At 40.8% G+C, this 13,502-nt stretch overlaps 1 protein-coding gene and 1 long non-coding RNA gene across 4 annotated transcripts in view; one reads left to right on the top strand and one right to left on the bottom strand.

Moving 5' to 3' along the window:
- LOC106528456 (uncharacterized) overlaps window positions 1-1,841 on the top strand; it is an 11,354-nt gene extending 9,513 nt beyond the window's left edge. Inside the window, exons 2-3 of the long non-coding RNA XR_001311506.1 lie at window positions 287-454; window positions 1,813-1,841. This is a non-coding gene — a long non-coding RNA (uncharacterized LOC106528456). The remainder of the gene's footprint in view (window positions 1-286; window positions 455-1,812) is intronic.
- The window catches only part of shf (Src homology 2 domain containing F), a 91,378-nt gene that overhangs the window by 11,431 nt on the left and 66,445 nt on the right, over window positions 1-13,502 (bottom strand). For 2 of the 3 annotated variants that reach the window (XM_014023622.1, XM_014023620.1), the window contains exon 4: window positions 5,340-5,486. The exons of the other annotated variant lie outside the window; for it this stretch is intronic. In XM_014023622.1, the coding sequence (XP_013879076.1) occupies window positions 5,340-5,486 (147 nt within the window). The remainder of the gene's footprint in view (window positions 1-5,339; window positions 5,487-13,502) is intronic. 3 annotated transcript variants of the gene reach the window in all.

Genomic DNA, 13,502 nt, shown 5'->3' with positions numbered 1-13,502 from the left:
ATTAGGTCATTTTGACCAAATTTGATTTAATCCTCATTTCAATTTGATGGGTCACAAATATTACAAAATAAACRTGATCCACAAGAATCTACATGAGTTTTCTGAGACAGATTGCTGCTGGTTTAGGTCCAACCACCAGGGGCTCCCCTTAACCTCCATACTCAACCCAGGGTTGAACTCGTTGGCCTTAAGCTCGCTGATGCGTTTCCCCAAACATAAATTCATGGAAATGATTATTCCAAATGGCTGATTGTTATCTTGGCCTCTGCACTCCTGTTTGTTATAGGGCCCGCGTCTGACTCTTCCAATGACAGCCAAATTGTGCCGCCGCATGACAGCTGGGTAAATTGTGGGTCTAACCTCGGACCCGTGGAAGAATATGAGCTGCTGCTCCATTTCCCGCAGCGTGATGCTTAAGGCCTGCAGGCAGTCAAACGATGCTCCCGCGTTGCATGTAAGTGGATCCAAAAGACATTATARGTCCTCTATTCTATCACACAGCTCATCTGAGCCTCATTGCTGACGGCCGGGAACATAAAGCAGGGCAGACAAAAATACTATACACGTGTTMGGGTGAGAAATAGTGTTTCCATGGAAACTGACCAAGGGGGACACAGGAGATGCACGTTTGCTCCACGCAGCCCCCCCGTCAACGCTGACAGGTCGCAACACGAAGACGCGGCCAGTTGCTCTTCCCACTTCGCTTTCAATTTCACTCTTCCTGTTTGCATATGTTTGGTCCCACTCCTCTCCCTCTTCTTCTCCTTTTATCTCTCCATCTAACACACTCTGAACCTGTCTTTCAAACTCTAAATGTAGTTTTTTCTTTGTTCACTCCTGATTGTCAGTGATGAAATGGGGAAAACAAAATGTAGAGAAAAGTGTCTAGAAAAAAAAAACTCTCCAATTTACCAAAAAAAAAAAAAAGGCAGTTTTTTCCTAGTATATGGACCTTGCATGACTCTGGTCATCTTGGTTTTTTCCCCCCCCACACAGTTCACACCCGTCTGTGAGCTGGTTCCTGGAGCAAACTGAGGGCTGCACAGATTGAACACTTAACATCCATATTCTGAACTATGGCTATACTGGTTTTGAGGACTCGATTCTTCAGGCTCATTTTTCAGATATTCACACAAGTGCATACAACACTCATGGCTTCAGATACACGCACCCCTAAACTCACTTACTCCTCTGGCTAATAGATCTGCTCTATGCAGAGGTTGTTTTTTTTATTTTATAAACACCATAGTGTGTCACATTGTTGATATAATATGATGTTTTTTGTTTTGTTTTCCCCTCATCTTCCCTTGTGTGTTTTTTAGTTTTTCTTTTATGGGTTGCGCCTCCTCATGATGTCTTCATGAGGATGATCCTTGCTCTGTGCAGGGTCAGTGGCAGCATGACCCAGAGCACCTGTCCTCCCATGCTTGTTATGTTCTGTCTTCTTCTGAATGGGTGTTCTGAACTGTAATTTTTTATTGTGCTCTGTACAATGACAATTCGCTCTCAGACTGCAGGTTTACTTGTGGTTCCTCGAGTTTCTAAAAGTAGAATGGGAGGCAGAGCTTTCAGTTATCAAGCTCCTCTCTTGTGGAATCAACTTCCAGTTTCTGTCCATGAGGCTGACACTCTGTCTACTTTTAAGATTAGACTGAAGACTTTCCTTTTTGATAAATCATATAGTTAGACTTAGGTTTCCTGAATTAATCTTCATTTCTGCTGCTATAGACTTAGACTGCTGGAGCACAAACTGAGCACATTTCTCTACGTTTATTGTTATTATTTCTATCATGTTTTTTCTTTGTCTTCCAGAAGAAGGTGCACCTGAACCAGTCCTGGACCAGTTCTTCTGTGTTTGTCTGTGTCACTTTCTTGTCCATCAACCAGCCGGTCGAGGCAGATGGCCACCTGTCCTGAGCCTGGTTCTGCTGGAGCTTTCTTCCTGATTAGCAGGGAGTTTTTCCTCTCCACCGTTTGCTCAGGATGGGAGACTGTGATGAAGAGATTCAACACAATCTGCTGGTTTCTTTTTTAGTTTGTTCTTTTTATGTAAAGTGCCCTGAGACAACGTATGTTGTGACTTGGTGCTATATAAATAAATAAACTTGAAATAAAATAAACTTGAAACTTGAATAAAAGTCTTTCTAATCTAATCTAATTTAATCATCACCTGAACTCAACTCTTAATCTGTTCTTCATTCTTCTAAAACCACTTCTTTCTCTTGTCAAAATGTATCATTCAGGATCTGTTTTAGCTTGGGTAAACTTTTTTTTTTGGCTACACCGACTAAGTAATGGTTTAGTGGCTTGTCTTTGGGGAGCTCATTCAATCAACCTTACCTTTCAGAGCTGCATCTTTCCCGCAGGGAGTGAGCAGGGTTCCACAAGAAAAAGCATTACTCCGAAGAAAAGCAAACTAAAGCCATCATTATATTTGTTCAAGTGTGAATGGACTCATGTCTGCTCTGTTTGCCAGCCTCACCTTCAAAAATAGCTTCGAACTGTTGCAGAGTTATGGTTTAAGGCTGCATACAAGTGGGAACGAGGCAAAGCAATTCCCTTCTTCTCCGCTCTCCGGAGCGCACGGTCCGAGACATGGCCGACAGGAGACTGACAGGAGGTTTGGCTCACAGGAGAACAAAAGGCCTGAGAGGCAGCTTAAGAACGATGGGGGTGTGAAAACATGCACACGCACTAGCTTTCCTCCAAAACACACTAATACACACTGAAATGTGCAGAGCTATCTGGGTTTGTTATCAGCACTGCGGCTTGTAAAGTGCAGCAAATGGGATCTGTGCATCAGATTGAACTGTCAGGGAGATGGTGACTGATGGCTGAGAGACCTGTCCCCTTCCTGCAYGTAGCTTCCTTCACAAAAGGCTACGAAGAAAAAGAAAGAGGAAAACAGAAAGCGAGATGTGTTTGAGAGCAAGCCAAATTGTTTGGAACCAGATGAGCACAAATGTCAAAAGGACATTTCTATGATTAAAGCAAAACCTATCAAAGAGATAAACTGCAACACAGAGCTGAGCCAATTACAAAAACAAAGCAACAAGGACAACCATAGGCTGTCTTTACAATTACCATTCAACAGCACAAAAAAATAAAAATCTAAAATATGAGGGGAATATAAAAAGGGAATGGCAATGTTTTAAAGGCCAAACCAAAGATAAAGCAACATTTATTGCCAAAGACTCTGAACAACTCAACTACAGCTCCCTCATCCCCATCTGCACGCACTACCGTGCAAATTTCTCTAATTAAGTTGCCTAATTAATTCTCATTTGCTAATGACACTCCTATCAAAAAGGAAGACTACTCGGAGGGGCGACGTGTGTCAGTGACTGCTGCATTGTGAGGTGAAAATTAAGTTTTCTAGTCGGGATGTGTGGGATGATTAACACGCCTGCTTTTTATTAGAATTCACTGCACACATAATAATGTTCAGAAGTGTCTGGCACCTCAGTAATTTGTAGCTTTAAAAAAGGAGGATTTAAAAAATATATATATATATGTATATATAAAATCCACTTTYATGTTGATAATAATTATGCACACCAGGAGCTCAAATACCGATTTGTTAGACGGCYGTGAATAAAAATAGTTTTAAAGCTCTGCTGCTGATGAATCTATAAAGTCAAATCTCCAAAGATGCCCCCATCTAGAAATATGCTCTCGTCTTTTATAAAGGTTTCAAAATGAAACTCTAATTAGGTTTTCCAAGACAAAGGAATGAGCCTCCAAAGCAGCAGTTAGTGAATCTGTTTAAAACTCAATCTGTATATCTTTCAATTACTTTTGTTTCAGCCATCCAACACTTGAAGAAGTAGAGTGAAAGAGAAATGCTTTAAAGAGTGAATAATTAATTCGTACGAAAACAAAAGGCGAAATGGGTTTTATACCCAGGCAAATTGGCCCCCATTTATATGGAGATGTAATATCTTCTCTTCCAATCTGCATTTCAGTTTTGATAATGAGTCTGAATTGACAAGGCTGTCACAATGGATATTGTTCTAATTCTTTCTGCAAGAACAAACCTTTTGGGAAAGATGTTCATACACACAGAGAACCGTAGGTTTGAACCYAGTCTGGCGTAAGTAAATAAGTGTGTTTAATGGATGACTGACGTCTTGGTGTGTAAGTGGGGCTCCACAAGCACTCCGAGGTTAACATAGAGCATTACAGCTGTATTCACTAGTGTCACAAAGGACATGATCCCCCCCTCTACATGTGTCTGCCACATTGACCTTTGACCTAAGAGATGTAGAGTGGGGTCTTACTAGCTTAGACAGAAAGAGGATCACTTTACAGCTGGACGCCTATCTGAAACCCACTCCCATCACACGGGGAACCAGAACCTTTCCCATGGATTTATGGACGTAAATCAGCTCTTTGCCCTGTCCTCGCCTATAGCACACAGTGGTGTCCTCTTACATGGCCCCACTCTAAGCTTTCCCACTGTCTGGGGAAAATCCCATTCCTGGCATTAGTTCTGCAACTTGTCCTTCTTTCCTCTGGATAATTAAAGCAGTCAGAGWGTGACTGTGTGCAAGACTTTAAAAAAATGCAACTAATATCTCTCTGAGTTAAAAAAMCAAACAGGTGGATTCCTCGTCTATTGTGCCCATTATGATCATAATTATGGCAACGCGTCAACAACTCAAATCGTGCCAAACGAGTTCAACTTTTTTTCCCCTTCACTTGTAGAGAACAGCAGGTCAGAGGGACATCTGGGACAGTTATGAGTATGTTGACAAGAGGAAATGGGGGTCACAACAAAAAGGCAATTATGCATGCAGAAGGCAGTTCAGCACAATTAAAACTAATGAGGCTCCAGCCTTAAAACCTGCACAGGAGTTAGTGATTTTCCGCCACATGTAATCCAGATGGAAAAGTGCAATCATTACAGTGCTAATACCTAAAGTCGTATTATTCGGTGCATCTTGGAGACAAGAGCTCTTTCAGCAAGTCGCCACCAAGTGGAAAATTTAAGATAAACTCCCGCAAATTTATGTCCTGCTTTTACTTAACTACATGTGCTTGACGAGATGCTTTGGAATCTCCAAACGTAGTTTGGGAGCAAAATGTAAAAAAAAAATATGTACAATATTTTACTTCTTCGTTTTTTTACAGTTGCTTTTTTGCTTTTGAATGAAATCCTAGCAATTCTGCAGAGCCAAATCAGTGACTCTAAATGTGGACAAAAAACAAGGAAAATTTTACTTAACCTGAACGTAACCTGAACTGCTTAATAAAATGGATGGATGGATGGATGGATGGATGGATGGATGGATGGATGGATGGATGGATGGATAAAGACGCTGGACACCAACACCCACCATGGTGGTGCTGGTCACAGCTCATCTGTCCTGGCGACGCCTGAGCTGTCTGGGAAGGAGACTCTAGCTCCTCCGCCAGTGGAGGGCTGGTGTTGAGTTGGCCGACAGGAGGTGGCCACGGTAGGTCCTTGATCACTTTAATCTCTACTGCAAGTGTCACCAAAGGAGAGATGGAGGAAAAGAGAGGAAAACAACAACAGGCAACAGCAAAGGGAGTGAAGTAAGGGATGCAATGATAGGGAGAGAAAAAAACAGAGGAAAGAGAGAAAAGGTACAGGGGGTAAGCAAGAAATCCTGCAGATATGAGCAAAACATGCCAGCTTTGTGGTAGAAAAACAGGGTTAGAGTGTAATCAAAGAATCAGCAGCACCTGGAAAGTAGAAAAGGAAAGACACTGAAAAGGAAGCGAGGTTAGACTCAAAAGAGAAGTCAAGAGTTATCTGGATCAAATTTCAAATATAATGTAATGAATTTAAAGTTACACAAATGATGAAGATGAAGGTTTTCCTATTAAGCTTTATGTTGAATTACAGCAATAGTTTAGATCTTTTGAAGTGGTTTCTGCGGAAAGAGTATGGTGACATATTATTTCACCTGTTGTAGGCGGCATTTTGAGTGATGTCAGGTTTTATTTCTGACTGGGCTGACAAGCTAAGTGGGTCGAGATCAAAGTCAATTGTTTCCATCTTTACACAATTCCAGTCTCAAGAATCAAACACGATTCATGCAAATGCTATGCCATAAACCTTTACACCACCGGTAGTTTTGCATAGYGCCTCTGGAATAAATATTTAAGATAAGATATAAATTGTTCATGACCTTTCCATGGAAACCTCGATTCACAAAACTTGAATTATCACTTCAATGCGGAACTCCAGCTTCCACTGAAAGGCTGAGCATTTTACATGTTCTCTTCTCTATTCTGCTTCTCAATTAGCTTTATAATATTAATCCGAGACCCAGTTTGAATGACCTTTAGTATATCCAGAGATAAAATAACACGGGAAACAATCTCATATTTTTTATTATCTAATTCATAATGAGGTGTAATGCACACCCCTCAATCGCCTCTAAAGTCAATATAATAATATGTTGTCAAAGTGCAAGCTATCTGGTGGAGTGCAGCAGCATACACTCTGCTGTTATTCTGACCTTAGGCCTCTATATTAAGATAAAGAGCAGCATAGATGATATCTATCACTGAGATGTACTTTACAGTAATCCATTCAGGTCATGGACACTACACGGGCTTTACCCCAGAGATAATGTATGCCTCGTGTCCAGACGAAACATTAGCAAGATAAATCGAGCACTCCCACAGTAGCACATCTGTTTCTAACATCGGGCCACTTGTTAAATACCCGAGAATGCTGAATAAATGAGATGGGGAGCCCAGGTTGTTATTTTTGTTCCAAGAGGACCTGCATCAGAGGCCAAGACTAATAAATAAATATGATCCCAGCAGTAATGGTTTTGGAAAGCTACTGTACACTCCTGCAGATGTAGGGTTGTCACCATGTTACAATGGCTTTCCAGATCACAACTTCAACCAATGCTGGTTTAGGATGAGCATAATGCCACTGTCCGTGGTGCTAGCAACCTTACACCAGCCCCGAATATTTCATCATCGAAGCCGTGACACAAAGCCATGATCCATCAACGTTTGTATTTATTTTTGGAGGGGGAGGTCATAAACTGCTGTAAACCACTGATTGTCAGAGAGTTTATTTTGAGAGGATGACATTATTTGACCAAGTTTGGGGGGAAAACAGGAATGGAGATGATTGCTTGATGTAAAGCTTATTCATATCTATAACTATAAAAGTGTAGAACTCTGTCTAAACAATGATTTTTGGTACGATCATTGTTGCTTAGGTTAGACAACCATTTTTTCATCCAATAAAAGCTGTAACGAGAACTCTTTAACTTAAAATTCTCAGAAAGTCAAATAAATCTTGATATACAGCAACGACCCGGGTATTAATCAACTCAGCACCCAAATAATAACCACGTGATCCCATATTGTTTGTATACAGGCTCATTTTCAAGCAGAACACAAACATGTTAGATTTGTGTATTTTGCACTCTGTTTAAAAAATGGAGCACAGTGATTTATCCAGGACGTTTTAATGAGAAGCAATATCTGCAAGCTAGATGAAGGGGGGGAATCGGAGAATATTCAATCCGACAAGCAATTAAAAAGCTGGGCTGGGGGTTGTCAGGGGGCTTATCTAGGGGAAAAAAGTGGCTGCAGGGAGGAGCTGTCTGCTGCCTATCATGATGGGAAAGGTGGTGCATTGGAGGAAGGTCAAAAACTCTGAATGATAATATAACTTCCTCTGCTTTGTGGTGAAGTACGGGGACTCCCTTGCAATGCGATTAAAAACCGCAATACTCATTTCACATTCCAGATTAGCGTGTAATTGTTTGGGGAGCAGAAGGCTGCCTGAACTCTGCAGCCTCACTGTGGGGACAAGGAGATGATGTTGGGTAAAAGTGGCTCAGGCTCGCTTGTTTGCACAGCTTTCTAGCAGTGTAAAATGGTTTTGATTCAATTCATGATCATTGTTTTTTCTTTTAAATTACGTCATAAAATTATTGCAGAGCCAAATAAGTATTTCTGAAACAGGATGTAAAAAAAACATCAAGCATTGCTTTCAATAAAATGACATTGCAATCGATGAGCCACATCTCATCTGCATAATCCTCAATCCATATAAGTAAACAACTCCCTGTGTTGACATAGGAAAGGAGCTTAATAATGATTATGAATCGACAAATCACCTGTCGCTCAAGCTGACAGCACAAAATTATAAACTGTTCAGAATTTAAATAGGAAAAAATATGTAAACAGCTTTATGTTTACTACTTGCTTTGGATAAATAGTTTATTTACTTCACAGCTACATTAACAATGCAGTTTAGCCTGCAAAAGTGCACAATATCACAACAATAAACAAAAGGGCATCTTCTTAATCGCACCACCTCGTCTTAGTTTTTCCTGGTTCTACATTTAAATCCAGGTATTTGTTTACCGGCCCCCTTTTATTTGCTCATTCATCGGTGGGAATAGTGCAGCGCCATAAATCATCAGCTGTGCTTGTTTTCACCAATGGCATTTAATTTAGTTCTGCTTAATTTGGTTGGCTAATTGCATGCATATTCACAACAAGCTGGAAGACTGTAATGTTTATGCTGCATATTACGAGCAGAGGAGCTCGGCAAACGAACAAAAAAAAATAGACCCTCCTGAAAACACGTTCGTTCCATCTGCACTCAAATTATTACAGATAACAACAGCATAATGCTCCGGGGGAACCGAAATGCCACCTCATAATTCTCTGCACACCGTTGCCGCCGCATTATACGGTCCGACTCCTTCTCACAGCGCAGATCTGTTTTGAAAGAYGACRTGTTTGTATTTGAAAGAAAGTGGTGCTGAAAATGGGTGATGGAGGTGAAATGACAGCAAAGTCTTTTTTATTTATATATATATTTTTTGTTTGTTTCCCTGTTCCTCCATATTGAGGGAAGATGGGTTGCTGACAGCCGGGCAGCAGGAGCTTCCATATGGGGGGCTCAAACTGGTGAAGCGCTGCTTCTGAGCTCTGTGAGGGAGAGTTACAGCACTGTTGTGTGTGGCCAATGTGTGCAAGTGAAGATAAGACCAGCGGCAGCGCTCTGTGGAAGACGGCAGGACACATTTGAGGCCCATGAAAGAGGGCTGTCAGCGAGGTTATCAGCAGGGTGTTACAGCTCAGGCCAGGGGGACGAGCCAGAGCCGCACTTTGATGGACAACGTTGAGGAACCGGACCAGGCAGGGGGAAACAAAAACCACGGCACCCTCCAAACTACTGGCTTTAACCCCGGAGGAAGCCACCAGCAAAGGACTGTGAGCGAATCAATTATTTATTTTAGGATATTAAACATGAATCTCATATTTCTGGATCRTTTCGCCCATGAAGACTCATTAAAAACCCATGAAGCTCCCCGAGACCTGGAGAAGAAAGTGACAACGCAGCCTCTGATCGCCTGGTGTTAACAGTTTGAGGTCCTGCTGGCCGAGAATGAAGTGAAAAGGGGATTCTAACAGAGGGMAGGAAGAATAGGTAGCAGTGGTTTGCCATCTCGTCCCTGTTGTGACAAAGCTCAGCCTCCCAATGATGGGTTGTCCACACTGCAKGGGGGTGATGGTGTGTGACTTTGAATGCATAAGCACAAACAAAACATACATGCTGACAGACACGAGCACACCTTCTTTTGACCTCACCTGCAGGCACTTTATATATAGCCAAATCGTAATRTGTCTTCTACACTCTTCACCTCCAGACTCATCCATCACCTTCTGAGCTGCCAGGGAGGAGGCAGGGGGAAAAAAAGGTTGTGGCAAGTGCAAATTTTCAGCGCGGGATGGAGGGGAGCAAGGATGAGTGATTAACCGCACCGCAAGTACACAGCCTCCAAACAGCCCTAACAAGGCAGGGAATTTACATTCCATTGCATACCTGTCAGGAGACAGTCCAACTGTGAATAATAACAGCGGACCAAGTGTTGTGAAGAGGCGAGCATGCAGGGAGTGATGGGTACAGCGGTGAAAAAGAGGGCTGCAGCATAAAACATTACTCTGCTCCCCTTCCTCTATCATTAATGAAGACAAATAGTTTTTTATACCGACTGTGTTATTGTGTTAAACCACAGTGGGATGGGTGTAGGTCGGACTCTGCATCTTTTTTCATTAACTGCCAACAATTTGTGTGGGGACACTTTTGTTTCCCTGGAAATTRTTGGAATATAAACAGTGAAAAGGAAAGAAAGGGTGAACGGCACCATTATTCACTGATATTACAGAGCCGTAAGAGGCTGAAGAAACTCGAGCTGGAGAAACATTTCCCATCTAGAAATGTAAAAGCGCATAAAGCTACACTTAAGTCGGGCTTTAAAACAGATCAGCTGCCAAAAAAAGAAATGCTCGAGCCGGGCATTATACTGCCACCTGACAAGGTCTAACTGCTGCAGCATCACTACAGCGGAGCTGATGATCAGAGTGGATGTAAACAAATCTCCCATTCAAACATGTTAACCTCAACGGCTGAAGCTACATCCCCTGCTGTTGACTGGAACAAAAATAACTAATGAAGTCATGGAGTAAAAACTATATTTAGATCCTAGTTATTCTYCTTAATCAGTAGTGAATAATAACAGAACAGAAGACTTCAACAACYTAAAATACTGCAAACAGACCTAAAATAATTTAGTTCACTATCAGCTAAATCTAAATCCCTCAGGAACTGCAGGATTTTCAAATTAAAGGGATCCCTGATTAGATGTTACATTAGACTTTATTTGATAAACACATATTTTAACTGTAAAATAAAGACTGTAAAAATACTGCTGTTTCATTTAGTGAATTTTAAAAAATATATTTTTACACGGACGGAGCCATTTTATTTACACAAAGCATTCTGGGTAAATGATGACGTGGATAGGTCCTCGGTATGAGCGAGCTATATCCACCCTGAAGGTTAATCTTGGACAATATCTGATGATCGACTCTTTTAAATGAAACCAGAGAGCGTTGACAGAGAGGAGAAGGTAGAAATGACTCAGCCTGAAAATATGGATGGAGGACAACAGAGCTGCTTCATAGAAGAAGAACCTCAGCTTAGCCTGTTAGCCTTTGCACTAGCGCGGACACTATATTGCCTTATATGTATTAGCTCGGCGCTAGTGCGACAAACAAGCTAAACTGAGGTCCTCCATCCATATTTTCAGCTGCAGGCTGAGTCATTTTTGTGTTCCCCTCTTTGTCATGTGGATGGAGGACCTCAGTGACGAGAGGAGAATGTGTAGCGCTGAGCTATTACATATATATGGTGATAGCGTAGGGGCTAAAGCTAACAGGCTAAGCTGAGGTTCTTCTTCCATGAAGCAGCTCTGTTGTCCTCCATCCATATTTTCAGTTCCAGGCTGAGTCATTTCTACCTTCTCCTCTCTGTCAACGCTCTCTGGTTTCATTTAAAAGAGCCGATCGTCAGATATTGTCCAAGATTAACCTGCAGGGTGGATATAGCTCACTAGCAGCCTCGCACCGAGGACCTATCCACGTCATCATTTACCCAGAATGCTTTGTGTGTAAATAAAATGGCYCCGTCTGTGTAATATATTCTTAAACTTTTAGTTTAAAAATGATAAAAACTAAACAGCCTACAGTATTTTTACAGTCTTTATTTTACAGTTAAAATATATGTTTATTAAATAAAGTACAATGTTACAACTAATCATGGATCCCTTTAAGAAAAGCTTTGGAAAACACACTATATTGAAAAAAACATGAACATGCTGCAAAATATCTAACTTAGTAAGCTGATTTAGGATTTTGAAAATGTTCATAAATTCTTAGTTTATGAAAGATGATTCGACAACTGAACCTTGGGACACTAGAAGAAATAGGTTTACAGGAACTCAACTGAATCCTATTTAGTCAGAACAGATGATTGTGAATTCTGCGATAAAACCTGAGTTACTCAGGCTGGAGATTGATAAAAAAGTGCTYGGAGCAAAAAGACGGGGCTGACTGGTTCTCACAAGCAAACTTCAGTACCCGAAGCAGTGAGTAATTTCTTAGCTGGCTGCAAAGATCAGAGACTCAGGTTCAAGAACACAAGCTTACACCTCAAACGGCAGCAAACTTTCTTTAAACCCCTTGATGTCTGGATTCAAGGCTGGTCTACGCTGACACCTGCAAAAGCAAACAAGTCTGTGTTGACAAGGCTTGTCCCAGAGACAGCTCTCTCCTTTATTCTTTCCCCCCACTTTTCTTTCTATCTTTCAAATAGTGGGGAAATACAGTCTGTCTGACTGAAACAGCACTGTGTGAATATGTGCAATAAATCACAACAGCCTTCCTCCTTTCAAAGGCAAACTAAAGACGTGTCTTTTATTCCAGGCCAAAATTGTGACATTCAAGGGAAATTAAATTAGTCAACTTCAAAAGAGGAGGCAAGAGGAACGTGTGAGTGAAGAGTGACCTAAACGAACACTTCTCAGAGCTGATGGTTGGAAAAATAATGAGGGAGAAAAGGCAAAAATTAAGAATTAAACATTGCATAATTAATCATTGGACGAGAGATAAGCCATGTGACAGACATGAAGTAACAAAAGCAGAGAAAACCCTAAAATGATCAATGAAGAGACAATTATAAACATACAGAATTTGCAAGGTTTACACAATGAAAGAAAGCCAGTTGGTGTGTATCATTAAACTTTCAGGATCATGTAAGAGTCCTCCACTAGACCCTGATGCTTTCTTGTGTTCCTGCTCTGTGTGGGGTGAAACGTCTTCCTATCTTCATGTACTGTTGGCTGGTACAGAGCGGTACCCCCATCACTTGCAGATATGAAGAAAATACTCCCTTAAGCCTCTTTTTCTATCTCCACAAATGAGATTCATGAGCCTGCAGCCATTCTAATACCACAAAAGGGACTGTACATGCACTTAATGTTGATACTAATTACAACAACATCCTTCTCTCAGTCTGATGGTTGCTGAGCAAACACATTTTCATTGATCTCTTAGTGCTCCAAAATAYGAAGTGATCATTTTATAAAGAATTATTTGCTTTGAGAATGTGCAAATGTCTCAATCTCACTGAAACGTTGGTATTTATCTTCAGATTTTTCAAGCAGGGTGCAGTGATTTTACCATTTTATAAATAAATATATACACATTAAAACACCAGAAGTCGTTATGGTTCATCTCCACCATGYTGTCTTCATTTGACTTTTAGAAATGCTACAGATTTTGGTTTTCAAAGCACATAGATAAAAAAAAATCAAATCCCTTATTTTACTAGAAAAGCCAATTCTACTATCAAACACTGTTTTAAAAAAAAATTAAAATCAGTGACAACTGAAGCAAAAATAATTGACTGTTGATGATGATTCATCATTTACAGTAGAGATGCTTACCATAGTAACAATAAATATCAAATATAAATTTCCAAACTATTTACAGTTCAGAAACAGAAGATAAGTCTTTWCTTGGCTTTGCTTAAAGGGGAAATATGCAAAATTCATRTTTTTTAGAYGYTAAATACATTTTGTTGTGTACCTGGAGTCTCTAGGAAAGCATACAATTTGAATTTAGTCTCTCTTGGTGCTGTG

This window comes from Austrofundulus limnaeus, unplaced genomic scaffold (assembly GCF_001266775.1).
Source record: "Austrofundulus limnaeus strain Quisiro unplaced genomic scaffold, Austrofundulus_limnaeus-1.0 Scaffold381, whole genome shotgun sequence".
Classification (NCBI taxonomy): Eukaryota; Metazoa; Chordata; class Actinopteri; order Cyprinodontiformes; family Rivulidae; genus Austrofundulus; species Austrofundulus limnaeus.
This window is presented reverse-complemented; position numbering and strand designations above follow the sequence as displayed.